The 15,814-nt window shown below is 51.3% G+C and overlaps 1 protein-coding gene across 2 annotated transcripts; it reads left to right on the forward strand.

The window, feature by feature from the left end:
• Positions 1–474: 474 nt before the first annotated feature.
• Positions 475–6,399, forward strand: SSTR2 (somatostatin receptor 2). 2 transcript variants are annotated; one of them, XM_081110205.1, is made up of 4 exons: positions 3,470–3,756; positions 4,355–4,523; positions 4,616–5,699; positions 6,236–6,399. In XM_081110205.1, the coding sequence occupies exons 3-4, from the start codon at positions 4,707–4,709 to the stop codon at positions 6,305–6,307; spliced, it is 1,065 nt and encodes a 354-aa protein (XP_080966331.1). In that variant the 5' UTR covers positions 3,470–3,756; positions 4,355–4,523; positions 4,616–4,706; the 3' UTR covers positions 6,308–6,399. The 2 variants fall into 2 exon arrangements, with proteins under 2 accessions (XP_080966332.1, XP_080966331.1); XM_081110206.1 differs by lacking the exons at positions 3,470–3,756; positions 4,355–4,523 and adding an exon at positions 475–652.
• Positions 6,400–15,814: the final 9,415 nt, after the last annotated feature.

Consider the following 15,814-nt stretch of genomic DNA (forward strand, 5'->3'; position numbering starts at 1 on the left):
TGGACCCATCGCCTCGCTGCCCTTCCCGGGCCTGGCGCCCAGGGCCCAGGGATGGCCCACAGTAGACACAGCTCTGCAAACTTGTCCCACTGAGAGGTGCCCAGGCGCCCCTGGGTTACCCAGGCGCCACCCCAGCTGCCTGGAACACGTTGGGTGACACAGCACAGATTCCGTGAAATCGGAGGGTAGGCAGTGCGTGTCCTGAGCCGTGGGGAGGCAGACTGAAGTCGCTTGACCTTCCCCTCTCACCTGCATGAAGCCCACCCTGCCCCCCTCCCCAGCCCGTGCCCCACGCCTATGAGCTGTGCCCGCCGCCACCGCCACCGGCAGGATCCTCCACTCGGCTCACCCCCGTCCTCCCACAGGACCCGGGCGGAGCGAAGCTGCCATGACGTCAGGAGGGGGGCGTGGGGAAATGTGCCGAGGGGCTCGGGCTCCGCAGGGCCAGTCCCGGCGACACAGCCACCAGCGCCCAGAGCGGATCGGCTCGCGGATCAGCACTCCCGCCTGCGCCCGCCAGCTCTCCGCGGAGCCAGGCGGAGCGAGGCGGGAGCTGGAGCCCAGCGCGGGGCGCCGGGGCCGAGCTGGGGACAGCCGCTAGGTGCCAGCAAGCCGAGCTGGCGGATTGCAGGATTGCAGCGGGAAAGCAAAGGTGAGGTGTTTTCCTGTGTGTGTGTGTGTGTGTGTGTGTGTGTGTGTGTGTGTGTGTGAGAGAGAGAGAGAGAGAGAGAGAGAGAGAGAGAGAGAGAGACGCTAGCACTGGGGCAGCAGGGCGCATCTGCGCTGCACGGTAGTGCGCACCTGGATGGGCTGGAGTGCGGGTCCCAGGGCATAGCTCCCCGTCCTGGTGCCACTTCGGGGCGGTCGGGTGGGAGTGAGCGACTGCGAGTGTCCCCGGCATGAGTGCGGGACTGTGGACCGAGTGCTGGGACCGACGTGCTGCACAGCGCATGCCGTGAGGGTGGCGTGCGCCCTTGTCCAGTCTCCGTCCCCCAGCCGAGCGTCCAGGTGGTGGGTGCGACCGGGACAACTTCCCTACCGGCCGCCTTTAAAAGGGTCGGAAGGGAGGCGGGCAAGCTAGCGGCGGGGGTGGGGGCACTGCCGGGGCTCCTGTGGGCGTGCACCCAAGATCTGAGCCCGTGAGGACAGTAGCAGAGCAAAGAGGGGCTTCTCTCTGTGGCTCCTCTCCCGGCCTGGCCGACGCGTCCCTGATGGTCGAGGGCCCCTTCCCTGGCGCTCAGGCCGACAGGGCAGCCTTCTCGCCGCCTCTTCGCAGACAGACCCTGGGGGCTCTAGCATGACCGTCTTCGGTCTCCCCCCTCCCTCCCTCCTTGTCCCCCTGGAAACAGCAGGGGGTCCTTTAGGAACCCCGTGGGTCCGAGGGTCAGCGCGGGGAGGGGGGGAGGGATGGGTAGGCGGATGATTTTCTGAGCGCCGGAACCAACCGGGCTGTCCCTAGACGCGCCTCTCCCCCAGCCCTTCGGCCAGCGCCGCCCGCTCTTCCTGGGCGCCCTAGCGGCAGGGCAGCACGCACTTGGCACTTGGTGAGTCCCTCCTCCTGTGAGGCTCAGGCCCCAGCCGACCGGGGATCCACTGGGTTTAACAGGCCCGAGGGAACTGGGGTGGGGCTGAGTGAAGAAACGATATTGGTGAGAAAGGAAAAACTGAAGCACAGTAGAATTGGGGGTCTCTCTCTCTCTCTCTCTCTCTCTCACACACACACACACACACACACACACACACACACACACACACACACACGCTGGGCTCCCTCCCACTGGCCAGTTCCTAGGCTGGTAACCACAGCCCCCCCCTGGGAAGGGGAGGAGAGGCCGGAGGCCAATCTAACCTCCTCCCCAGGAGAGCCAGGACTCGTGTGAGAGGAAACCAACAGCCAGCCATTTCCAGTGCCTCACGACTCAGGCTGGAGACATCCAAAAGCACAAAATCAAACTTCCTGTGCATTTCAGTGAAGCACAGTGCCCGCACGGCCTGCCTGGCCCTGGACTCCACCTTCAGTGACGCAGACGCCACTCGGAGGCCGCAGGCAGTGCCTTTACTGTCGGTGAAGTGAGAGTCACTGTGATTTAAACCCATGTCTTCTTTGAAGGAGCCCTCCCGCTCCGGGCTGGCTCCCAGCTCACCATCTCTGCCACCTCTCCAAGCTCTGAACCCTGCCCATTGCGCTCTCTCACAGGTGGAGAAAGGCTACTTCTCAGCCTATTTCAGAAAAAACAAAAACAAAAAAACTTCCCCATACTGAGTGAGACTCCACCAAAAAGGCAGCCAAGGCTGGAGAGCAGCACCCCCCTCCCTCGCATGTCTGCACCATCAGCACCCCTGTCCCAAAGCACCAGGCAGTTTCTGCAACCCAGAGGCCTTCAGTGTGACCCAGACATCCAAGTGTGACCTGGCACATTACACAGACGGGACCCTGGAATGCTAGTGATTAATTACGCTCCAATGCCGGCAGCATACGCAGGTGTTTGGGTCTGTAGAATTAAAATACCTGACAAGTAGAAATGACAGTGGAAATAACCCACGTTTATCTAGGGATAGAAAAATGGGTTCTTCACAGCTTCTGTTTTTAATAGCTGCCAACTGATGCTTTGGACCCAATGCAGACACTAAATCCAAGGTTGTCCCCCCAAGTACTTTGCAGAACGGTCAGCCACGAAGCCCAGACCACAGTGTACAGAGAGCTGGGTGGTAGGGAAGTCAGCACAGAACAGAGAAGCAAGGCGCCTGGATTGCACAGCGAGTCAGAGGCGGAAGTGGACAAGGGCCCCCAACTACTTGTGGCTGGCTAAGCCCCCTTTAACTCATCAGGAGTCTCTCCAAGCATAAAGGAGTAAGCTTTTTCTTAAGTATATATTTTTTTTATTTCAGCGAGGAAGGGAGAGGAGAGATAGAAACATCAATGATGAGAGAGAATCACTGATCAGCTGCCTCCTGCACGTCCCACAACCCAGGCATGTGTCCTGACCAGGAATGGCACAGTAACCTCCTGGTTCATAGGTCAACGCTCAGCCACTGAGTCACGCCAGCAGGGCAAAGGAGAAATCTTCAATCTTCACTCAGGCAGGAAATTGCCCTGCTCAGTGGAAATGTGTCCACCAAGTGAACTATTCCCCTTAGTTGCTAAACAATACCATCCTTTTACCACCTCCCCTCCCTCTTCATATACTCAAGACCCAAATCAAGCATTCCCCTTACAAAGCCCCCTCGGAACCCCCAAGGAGCAGAAGGCATTCTTCAATCCCCTGTTCCTATCTCAATTCAGGTCTCAGCCTGTATGAGTTGGCTTCTTTCCCTGTCTCCCCTCCTAAATTATCACCTCCTATCTAGAGGCACCAGCCATGTCTTGTTCAACCCTGGTGTCCAGAATAAAGAAGCCCCCAGTGATGGTTTTTGAATGCCTGCGGGTAGATCGTTTAATTATGTGATGAGCTATTGTTTTATACCTTAGGCCAAGCCAATGGTTACATTTTCTCAGCTTGGAGAGGGAAAAGAGGAGTAAAAGTGCAGAAGATGTGGGTATCCTGTGTTCAAATCCCAGCCCCAACCGATTATGGGAGCAAGTCACTTACACTCTCTAAGTCTCAGTTTCCTCATCTGTAAAATGGAACAAACAGCCCCACCTCCAAGGGTGGCTGGGAAGATCAAGAGGGTGTGAACGAGCTACATCAGTGTTTGGAACCTTCTCTTCAAGTCTGAGAATGAACCTGGCTCCTGTTTTTTGGCAAATTCTCTGGGGTAAGAGAAGACAAGCATTCTGGAACATTCCATGGAGGGATTTTAGAAAAGAGTTCTCCTAGGCATACGGAGCTCAAGTATAGGATATTGGAGAAACAAAAATAAACTAAAGCATACATTCTTAAAATAAAAGCAAGCCAGATATTTATTTTAACACTTAAGACTATACATCGGTTCATGATGGAGGCAGATTTCAATACATTAGAGATAAATGAGATGATAGAGGGAAAATGGGGGGGGGGGGGAGATAACAGTTACAGAGCTCTGATTATAAGCCCAGCACAATGCTAGGCGTTTTCACATACATTTCATCATTTAACCTTCATGGCACCCCCATTTTAACAAATGAGAGTCCGAGCAGTAAAGTGCAGGGCAGGGGTCATGTGGGCTCCGTGGTGGAACCCTGGTTTGTTTCACCTCCAAAGTCTGGGATTTTTCCACCCTGGGTTTTCAGAATGGAAAAACTCCAAATAAGTCGGCAGGTCCGTGTAGATTTCCTCGTAGGAAAAGGCCAAGAGCTCCAGTGTCTGACCTCTCTGCCTTCTCCCACTTTGGACCAGTTAACTTTTCTTAGGGATCAAAGTACATTTTTTTGCAGCCACAGCCATCCCCCACATGTGCGTCACCAAAGATGACAAGATAAACTATGATGGCTCAACTCGAACTCTTCGTCACTATTGGAAAAACTCAAACATTCTGCACATCGATGAGACTGCGCTGGTAGCTCTGCGTTGATGTGGAAAGATAATGCGCCGTGCAGCTGAAGGGTGTGTCTGCGAGGGTAACCCAGAACTTGGGAAGCTGGTGAGAGTTTATGTGGCCTCTGACTGATGAGCCCATCTTCCTTTCTCCCCTGCAGATGTCACAGTGGACCCTTTGCCTCCGGGACCCATTAAGGTGAGAATAAGATCTCTGGCTGGTTGGGACGAGCCAAAGACTGCAAGGCAGCCATGGATGTGGCCTATGACCTACTCAACGGCAGCCAACCACTGCTTTCCTCTCAATTCGACCTCAACGGCTCCGTGGCGGCAGCCAACAGCTCGAACCAGACAGAGCCGTACTACGACCTGACCAGCAATGCAGTCCTCACGTTCATCTATTTCGTGGTCTGCATCGTTGGCTTGTGTGGCAACACGCTGGTCATTTATGTCATCCTCCGCTATGCCAAGATGAAGACCATCACCAACATTTACATCCTCAACCTGGCCATCGCAGATGAGCTCTTCATGCTGGGTCTGCCCTTCCTGGCCATGCAGGTGGCTCTGGTCCACTGGCCCTTTGGCAAGGCCATCTGCCGGGTGGTCATGACTGTGGATGGCATCAATCAGTTCACCAGCATCTTCTGCTTGACGGTCATGAGCATCGACCGGTACCTGGCTGTCGTCCACCCCATCAAGTCGGCCAAGTGGAGGAGACCCCGGACGGCCAAGATGATCAATGTGGCCGTCTGGGGGCTCTCTTTGCTGGTCATCTTGCCCATCATGATCTATGCGGGGCTTCGGAGCAACCAGTGGGGAAAGAGCAGCTGCACCATTAACTGGCCGGGTGAATCTGGGGCGTGGTACACAGGGTTCATTATCTACGCCTTCATCCTGGGGTTCCTGGTGCCCCTCACCATCATTTGTCTTTGCTACCTGTTCATCATCATCAAGGTGAAGTCCTCGGGAATCCGCGTGGGCTCCTCCAAGAGGAAAAAGTCGGAGAAGAAGGTCACCCGGATGGTGTCCATCGTGGTGGCCGTCTTCATTTTCTGCTGGCTCCCTTTCTACATATTCAACGTCTCCTCCGTCTCCGTGGCCATCGATCCCACGCCGGCCCTCAAAGGCATGTTTGACTTCGTTGTGATCCTCACCTATGCCAACAGCTGTGCCAATCCCATCCTGTACGCCTTCCTGTCTGACAACTTCAAGAAGAGCTTCCAGAATGTCCTCTGCTTGGTCAAGGTGAGCGGCACAGACGATGGGGAACGGAGTGACAGTAAGCAGGACAAATCCCGACTGAATGAGACCACGGAGACCCAGAGAACCCTCCTCAATGGAGACCTCCAGACCAGTATCTGAACCGCCAGAAAAATAAATGTATGGCCAAGCTCTGCCCACTGGTGCTGGGCTCCCTCCCCTCACCCACTTCCTTTCTGCCGCCCATCACACCTGGCTTCTAGAATAGGGAATTGTTCAGCATGAGTCCAATTCAGAGAGCAGTGCTTGAGTCAGCTTGTCTGAATGAATGATTTGTATTAAATTGATTGACTCCCTCTTAAAGGGAACATTTCAATGCAAACAGACAATTCAAAGTCTAGAAAAGATACGAGCAGGCCTTTGAGATGTGGAAGCTCAAAAAAGATAGAAAACTGTATCTGTGTGTTTGTGTGTTTGAGACCCAAAATGTAATCGTGTGTTCTCACATTTATACCTGTATATTCCCATCTGGTTCCTGTACAATCGTGACCTGTATTTCCTGTGTTCATATACGCGAGTAGCAAATCCACACGTATACAGTACAGATGGACACTTACTACAACCTGGAACCCGCAGCCATGGACTATCTATGAAGCCAATAAAGTTTAAGCGTCAGGGATCTCGCTGGCTTGGGTGGTATGTTCACATGACCATATGTTTTTATTAAAAGTTATAAAGGAAGATATTTTTGTATTCTTGTTCTTTTTTTTTTTTTTGTATTCTTGTTCTTAAATGGCTCCTTAAGCCTCCAGCCTCACAAAACTTGCCCTGCCCGTGGGCAATTGCTTCATTAATTTCCTCTGTATTAGATCCAAGTAAGAAGGGAAAGGGAGAAGGTATCTGAGGACCCAAAACATAAAGTCAAATGTTTCTTCCTCTTAAATATAATCAAAGAATTATTCATTGACCCAAAAGGACTTCAGTGATTATGGTCATCAGGCACTGCATTTATAGACAAGGCCTGCTTTGTTATAAGATTGCATTTTTTTCTTGTCAAATCGCTTATAGTTTTCCTTTTTTTAAAAAATATGCTTTTATTGCTTTTTAGAGAGGAAGGAAAGGGATAGAGAGATAGAAACATGGATAAGAGAGGAACATCATTAACCGGCTGCCTCCTGCACGCCCTCTTCTGGTGATCAAGCTGCAATTCAGGCATGTGCTCTGACAGGGAACTGAACCCGCAACCTCTTGGTTCCTGGGTCAATGCTCAACCACTGAGCCGCATTGGCTGGCGCTGACGTTCTTCTTAGGGAGCCAAGGAAAAGGAGGGGTGGGGATCACTAACATGAAAGGCAACAAATAGACTATAATTCTTATGAGAAAATGAAAATGATTTTAGTCTCTCCACCATGAAAACAAATGAGTAAGAATGAAACAAGACCACATCTTTATGAGAAACCAAGAAATTGTGGGGTTTGTTTGTTGCTGTTTTTATGCCTGACGTGGCTTCCTAATAAAAGAAAATAGAAATGCAATTCACCATCTCCGCCAAGCAGTTTTTTTAGGAACGCGATACGAAGCTGGGCACAGGAAATCCCAGTGCCGGCGAAAGGCCTGAGGACACTGTTTCCCAGACAGGAACCCAGGCGCCAGCCAACTAACAGGCAGCATTGCAGGTGTGAGGGCTGGAGGGAGCCCATCCTCACAGTATGGCCATGCCCCCTCCTCACCCACTGCCCCCACAAAAAGCACCTGGCCTTCACTGTCACAGACTCAGCTAGTCCTCAAAGCACTGCATAGGCACTTCGCACCATCAGTGGCTTTTTGGGGGGGGTGGGGAGGGGAGGTTGAAATTGTCGCTGGGCTCATGTACCAGTGACAAGAAATGAAACAATGCCCACTTCATGGGCTGGTCCCAATTGCCAGGGTGTGAAGAAACATACAGTTGGGTGTTTGTCACGACTCCATCATCTCGGGGCTTCTATGAACCCCTCCCTCGTGGAGCCGCACGCCCAGATGGCACCCCAGGTAAAAAGGAGCCGTCCTCTCCCCGCCAGGGCTGCTTGGCTGTGAGGGTGACGGAGAACCCCTCTGTGGCCACAGCTGCTCACGCGCTGCCTCCGTTCCAGCTTCCACATTACTCACACCACCTCCTTCCCAGAAGTGCTCGCTGTGGCCTGGAAAAACATGTTCACTAAGACTGATGAGAGATAAATCCATGTAAAAATAAAAAGAGATCATTATGAGATGAGACTACAGGGGGAACTTGTTACATAAATTTCATGCAGTAAAATCCCACACCGTTGCTGAAGGAAAGCCAGCGACAAGTTCAGCTCAGGATCCCCAGTCCGAAGCCTGTTCCAGGGCGGGGGCGGGAGAGCTGCGCTGCTTAAAGATCGAGTGCCCTGTCCTTCGAGAAAAGCCTGTTGAGTGAGCATCAGGCCCACTTAGAAGAAATCTGCAATGGCTTCCCACCCTGGCCACTCCCGTTACTCGATGCCCGGGGCCTCCAGTGGCTAAGCAGTGAGAAGGTCTCTGTGCAGTGACGGTCCCTGCACAGAGAAAGGGGGCGCACTATGGACCCCCGGGTAAGACTGGGTCAGACCTGGAACAGAAGGAGACACAGGTGCCCCAGGTCCTGACAAAGAAGAGATTACAAAGTGGCCAGTAGGGGGCGGCCTGAGGGGAAACTGCCCGTCTCAAAAGGGGAAGACCAGTGCTCAGCTCCACAGGACTCCCTGTGACGTCACCAGGTACCGCCTCGGAGCAGCGGGCCACTCCTGGGCCATGCCCCCTGCCTGGCAGGTGGTGGCCGGACCTGGGAGGGTTCCTGTCCCCAGGCGAGGGCATATGGTCAGTACTGACTGAGCTGGCATTTTTTCTCATGGGTATTATTTTCTAACAAGAAACCCAAATGGTTCTCGTAGGACATAACACAGGCCTGGTTGCTTTTTTAACATTAATCAGCATCCCATTCAGGAGAATGGGCGGGATGTCTGAATCTCTCTAGTTATCCTTCATCTGCACCGCAGCTGGTGCCCTCAAACACACGCACACATGATCCAAGGCACACGTGTGAGGCAACAGAGCCCATGTTTGATTTCAGAGAAGGGAGAGGGAAGGAGGGAGGGAGGGAGGGAGAGGGAAGGAGGGAGGGAGGGAGGGAGGGGGAGAGAGAGGGAGAGAGAGGGAGAGAGGGGGAGAGAGAGAGAGAGAGAGAGAGAAATATCAATGATGAGAGAGCATCATTGATTGGCTGCCTCTTGCACGCCCCACACCGGGAATGGAGCCTGAAACCGGGCATGTGCCCTGACCGGGAATGGAGCCGTGACCTCCTGGTTCATAGGTTGATGCTCAACCACTGAGCCTTGCTAGCTGGATTCGATCTATCTTTCAAAACAGGTTCTCTCATATCTACAGTTAACATCTGCAATTTAAAACAATGCCTTCCCTTTGTGAGAAGTCCACCATGAAAAGGACACGTGGTTTTCGTAAAGTCTGGATGGGAACTGATGGTGAAGGACACGGCCGGCCAGCAGAGGCCCGGGGTCCTGTGGGGGTGACCCCGAGCCAGGCCTCCCTCTCTCCCTCCGCCCCTCCCCCCTGGGGGTCCCTGCTTGGCTCCGGGAGAGGCTCCCAGCTGGAACAGGCCGCTCAGGAAGCCTGGCTCCCGGGGCTGCAGGAGGAAATCAGCGGCCAGCCACACAGAGAGGCGCCCCAGAGCCGCCCCGCTCGCCTGCTCCTGGTGAACCAGGTGCCAGCGGACAAGTCACCCCCAGAGGCGTTCAGAAGCCTCTTCCCCAGGAAAGTCTCCAGCGAGTGTCCAGGGATCTGAGACCTGGCCCGGCTGGAAAGGTCAGATGCGCGTGTGCACAGGTGTCTTTTGGAACCCTGTTTAGAGACAGTTTAATGTGCACGGTGCATTTTTGCTAAAGAACACTCACTCCTGATTTCATAGCCTCCCCATCACTCTCCGGCTGTCAGTCACCAATAAACAACAGCGGGTTTTTACAAACAGTACATCAATCATTATCCAAGGAGACTGGAAACTCCCTTCTCCCTCCCATGGCATTTCACCCGACCCCCCACGCCCACCCCCGCCCCTTTCTGAAGGTGGTGGGGGTCACGGTATGGGCACCTTAGAGCGCTCTGCGCCCCCCCCCCCCCCCGAAGGCTTGGCCGAGTCGTCTTTCTCCTCCCACCCCCCGTGGACACCAGGACGCCTGGGACATCCAGTAAAAGCCGTCAGCAGCCACAGCTGCAAAAACAGTGTCAATGACGTGACGTGATGGATGGCTTTGATATGTCAGGAATAGGTGTGCACATAACTCGATGTTCCTGTTACCCTCACGGTACTTGTTAACACGGCATTCCTGCGTGTCCCGCGCTTAGGGAACAATCGCTAAAACTGCCTTTGCTTTCAAATAAGCTGCAACTGACTTCTCTGTCAGCCATTGTACCTTTGCTGTTCTGACTGTATGTACTTGGAAGCAAAAAGCAAACATTTCTTTTCAGCGACTTTTTCCTTGTTTTATAAGCCACCTTCACACGAAACCCTACACGCCACGGGAGGGACTCCGACTACGGCCTGCTCCTTAGGCCCGCCCCGCGAACTCACCTGTGAAAAGACCCCTCGTGTTCGGGAAAATGGGAGAGTCTGAGGTGACATAGCCCACCCTTTCCAGGTTTCCTCAAACACTGGCCTGGAAACTTAAGAATTTTACAATTTGTTTTAAAATCTAAGCCCTAGGAAATGTCTTCTAGATGTCTTAGCAATCACTGGTTTGGTAGCAAAAATAATAATAATAATAAGCTTAAGAACTGACAACCACTGGTGAGCTCCATTTTGTCCACAGACCGATTTTTTAAAATTTATCTCCTTATTAAAAATATTTTTTTTATTGAGTTCAGAGAAAAAGAGACAGGGAGAGAGAGAGAGAAACATCAATGATGAGAGTCATTGATCGGCCGTCTCCTGCACACCCCCTACTGGGGACTGAGCCCACACATGCCCTGACCTGGAATCAAACCGTGACCTTCTGGTTCCTAGGTCAACACTCAACCATGACCAAACCGGCTAGGGTCGCAGCCCAATTTTTAACGGCCCTGTCTGATTTCTTCCCGCTTTTGTAACCTTGAACAAATAGCACGGCTAAGTCACTGTAAAGCAGACAACGAAACAGGTGCTCTGAAAATGCCACAGAGACCTGCCAGGTCTGGCTGACAGCAAAACCGGTCGGAGAAAAATGTCAAGAGTTTTAAAATTAGGTCAAAGAAAACAGCTATTTTTTAAAAATCATCTTCTCATTTTCCTTTCACTCAAAATCAAAACATAACAGAAATGTCCAACTGCTTAAAATGGAATCTTAACCACAAACTCGACTGCTAAAATCCAAAAAGAGAATTAGCACACTGTTTGAGTGCTCAGGGTGTACCAAGCTGCTGGAAGCACTTTATACACGCATCCTCTCATTTCAATTCCCACAGGGCCTCTATGAAGGAGGTACCGTTGTGATTCCCATTCTACAGGTGAGGAAACTGCGGCTGATGGATCATATGTGTGTCTCTTGCCAAGAACCCACACCTTTGCTACATAGCACTTCTTTTTTTTTTAAAAAAAAAATGTTTTTATTGATTTTAGAGAGAGAAAGGGAAAGGGTTAGAGAGATAGAAACATTGATGAGAGAGAAACATCATCCATCAGTTGCCTCCAGCACACGCCCCACAGGGGATCGAGCCCGCAACCCGGGCATGTGCCCTGACCTGTAAATGAACTGGCAGCCTTTTGGTTCCTGGGTTGATGCTCAACCGCTGAGCTACACTGGCTGGGCCAGAACCATTGGCTTTCAATCGAATGTCTTTCGTATCCTCCTGAGCATCCAACACAGGACTGGTTAACATATTAAGGACTTAGTCACATGCCAGTCAAGGACATGAAGTTTGGAGTGTGAGCTTCGTGATCGCCTCTGTCAGTCAAGGTGTTGACTGACGCCCAGGTCCCCTCCATCAGCTGGGATGCCTGCCTGGCTATTTGTTGAAGGCAGAGGCTCAGGGTATCTGCAAACAGGTAAGTAAAATAGCCACCACCTCTTTCTGCAAATGTCACCTCCAGTGGACACAGGCTGATAAACACGGCCATAAAGATAAGCAGTCAAGACGACTGCGTCAGCCTCTCTATCCCATCGGCATCTCGGCCAAGAGCAAACACCCAATGTCTGAATCCCACCAGGCAGCAATGTGGCATTCAACCTTCTGTCCAGCCCCTCTGTCCACTCCTTTAGGGACACAGCCTGCCCTTTGCCAGATCGAATCTCCCTTCCTTTTCTTCACTCTCTGTTCACTTGCTGTCTGATTCCTCTCCTTTTCTTGTTTTCTTCCTTTCTGCTTTCTCCCTTGCCATTTCTCCAGCTCAGGAGAGTTCCATTTCCTCTTTCCCTGTCCCTGGGTCATTCTGCCTTTCCCCGTGTTAGCGATGCCCCATCCTCATTCCATCCTCACACTATGAGAACACAGGCCTCCCTCCGGCATCATCGGGGCACAGGGATAAGATTCAGCAGGTTCACGGTGCAGCGTGAACAGTGAGGCGCCGTGAGCGCAGCCACCTGATCGGAAACCAGGCATTGCAACGAGTGTGGTGGGACAGGGAACCGTCCTCCTGCGGTCAGTATTTCAACGGTTAGGCAACTGCTGGCCAAAGACCCCTTGGCCCTTCCTGTACGCATGACACCATTCACTCACTTTGCAAATATTTGTGGAATCACGGAGTTTGGGAACCAAGGTCTGTGGGGCTCTTTCCCAGATGCTAGACTGCATTTCGCATAAAGGAAAGAGAGCAGGTGGTGTCTGCAAAAAAAAAAAATCTGTGAAAAATCCTTCTAATTTCAGGCATCATGCTGGTGTGGTTTTTCTATTTCTATTAAAAAGTAAGAAGCCCAGCCCCTCAACGTTCAGAATGAGAGAAGAGTTCCAATGGGCCCAGAAAAAAAATAGTAAGAATGTCAGAATATATCCCCCTGTTTGAAAGACAGCCCTCCAATATGCAGACACTCACCTACCAGGCATGGCCACCCCATGTGCCCTCCACCCCCAAGCCCCTGGAGAGCCACGCCAGCTTGAGTCCCTAAATTGCCAGACCTTTATTTTTAAATATATTTTTATTTATTTCAGAGAGGGAAAGATAGAAACATCAATGATGACAATCACTGATCAGCTGCTTCCTGCATACCCCCTACTGGGGATCAAGCCCACAACCCGGGCATGTGCTCTGACCGGGAATCGAACCATAACCTCCTGGTTCATAGGTCGATGCTCAACTACTGAGCCACGCCAGCTGGGCAGCAGAGACCCACCTTCAGGCAAAGGGTAGGAAGCAGTGTGGGAACCATCTCAATGTTGCTCAGAATTGTTTGGCCCATACGATGGTTTTCTTCAAAGCTAAGAAGGTGACAAGGCAGAAAGATCAAGGACTTTAGAGTCAGACTGACCAGGGCCTAAGGACAGACTCAGCCGTGACTACCTGCATAATCTCAGACAGGTTCCTTGGTCCTCCTGAACCTGTTTTACTGATCAAGTGAGTGTAAGACCACCTCGGCTGCAGGATTATTGTGAGAATTAAAGATGATATATGCAAAGTGCCTAGATGGAGCCCCAAATTACAGTTGTTATAATTGGTGGAATGACTAGGTTGGATTTCAGGGGCCCAGAAGGATCTAAATATAATCTCTTGAATTCATACATTGGATGTTTAAAATTCTGCCCTTAAAGATTTAAGGTGAAAAGAAGAAAACATGATATTAAGAGTCACTGCACAATACACACACACACACACACACACACACACACTCATCCTTAAAGCAAAACAATCGATGGCAATAAAATAGGGGGGGGGGGGGAGCTTTACTCATATATCTCCAAGAGGGAAAAAAAGACTTTAGTTCTCATCTCTGCCTGCCTGTCCCTAGCACAGCACCCATTCCGGCCGCTGAAGCTGAGCTCTCTGCCCAATCCTGGCTCTGACAGGGCGAGAAGGCAGAAGGCAGAGGACAGGGAGTATAAAGTCAAAGCCCGTTCCTTCGAGGCTGTTAGATGCTGGGTCCTGCAGGCAGAAGAGCAACAGTGGCATCTACAGGGCAGCAGATGCACTTGGCTGGGGAAGCAGAGAGGAAGGTTAGGGAAAGCACTGCCTTCAGAACACGCCCCCACAGCGGAGGCATCAGCTGCCGAGCTTGCCTCTTCTCTATACACCTGTAAAGACAGGTGTGTGCACAAGTGCAAGCCACCGTAAACAAGCCCGTAGGTCCCCACGCCCTAGCTGATATGTTGACATTCCTTGCTCTGGCTGTTAGAAACACATCAGGCAGCCCGGCCAGTGTGGCTCAGTGGTTGAGCATCAACCTATGAACCAAGAGGTCACTGGTTCCATTCCCAGTCTCTCATCAATATTTCTATTTCTCTATCCCTCTCCCTTCCTCTGTCTCTAAAAAACAAAACATCAAAACATTTTTTTTAAAAAAGACATCAGACAAACACATGGAGCTGGAAACTTGGGGAGCGTGTCAGCATAGTCTCTAGGGCTGGCAACCAAAACTGATTTTTCAAAGAAATGAAATCTGTCATTAAAATATTAGACAACTCATAGAATCTCTGGGGAAGGTAGGGAACTGGGCTCAGGGAGCAGAGAGGAACAAAGGGAGCTAAACATTCAGAACCCAGGAGGATATCACTGCGGTCACCCACCGCTGCCACCGGCACTGGGGGCTGGGCCCTGCAGCTGGATGTCTCAGAGAATGGCTGCTACCAGTGCTTCCTCTGCCAACAATGAGATCTCCATTGTCCCTGCTTCGTGGCACCACTAGCTCTCCATTTAAAGTCCTAGGGCAGTGATGGCGAAACTTTTGAGCTCGGCGTGTCAGCATTTTGAAAAACCCTAACTTAACTCTGGTGCCGTGTCACATATAGAAATTTTTTGACATTTGCAACCATAGTAAAACAAAGACTTATATTTTTGATATTTATTTTATATATTTAAATGCCATTTAACAAAGAAAAATCAACCAAAAAAATGAGTTCGCATGTCACCTCTGACACGTGTGTCATAGGTTCGCCATCTCTGTCCTAGGTGGTTGTGTCTGATTGGCCGATAACAGAGTAGCTCTAAGGGGAAAAGATCTTGCCATAGAGAAACGACTTCCCCAGACACAGAAGAGATTTTCTGCAGATGCTGGGCAGCCAAGCACAGACAAGGGTCCCTACAGAATGGGATGCAGTGACAGCAAATTGCAGATCCATCACCGGGGAGTGCTTTTTGAGTTTGTGAGAAGTTGTGTGACAAAGTGGGAAAGGAAGGAGCCAGGAATTCAAAAGCCTAGGTCCAAGGGCTGATTCTGTCACTTATTAGCTACGTAACCTGGGCAGGTATAAATGAGCTTTCTGGGTTTTTGTCATGCATAGAATAATTATTCCTACTAACCTGGTACATCAGATCATTTTGTTGAACAGGCTTTGAAAATTATACTATTACTGAGTAAATCCATTTGCCTCTGAGGGTCCCAGGTTATCCATTTGTAACATGAGAATGTTCCCTACATTGTAGGGCTACTGTGAGCTAAAGTTGAATATTATAAATGAACTAGGGGCCCGGTGCACAAAATTCGTGCACATTAAAAGGGAATTAATTAGAGGAAATATTTTAATATTGCTATTTGCCCTTTCTCTATAATAGAAGTGTCAGAGATGAAAGAAAATTAGTAAAATGTATATGAAAATCTTCCTCCTGTCAGAGTCTGGGGCACTCTGTGGGACCCAGAGTCAAGTCCCTGCCCACCTGCGTGCACCTTGAAATCGTGCAAGATCCAGACCTGGCCAGCCCCACCCCCATTGGATGAGATCCAGACCCAGCCGGCCCCACCCCTCTCAAGCCCCGAGGGGTGCGGGGGCGCAGCCTCAGGTCCCCCATCAAGCCCTGCTGGGCCAGGGGTGCGGCCTGAGGTCCCTCATCAAGCCCCACCAGGCGGGGAGCACAGCCTCAGGTCCCCAGATCCGGCCTAGTGTCATGCAGCCTCAGGTCCCTGATCGCTCATTATGGGAACCCCGCCTCTGCTGTGGGCACAGCCATCTTGTGACAGTGTAAGGGTTAATTTGCATGTTACCTCTTTATTATA

This window comes from Myotis nattereri (genome assembly GCF_964212035.1).
Source record: "Myotis nattereri genome assembly, chromosome: 16".
In the NCBI taxonomy this organism is placed as follows: domain Eukaryota; kingdom Metazoa; phylum Chordata; class Mammalia; order Chiroptera; family Vespertilionidae; genus Myotis; species Myotis nattereri.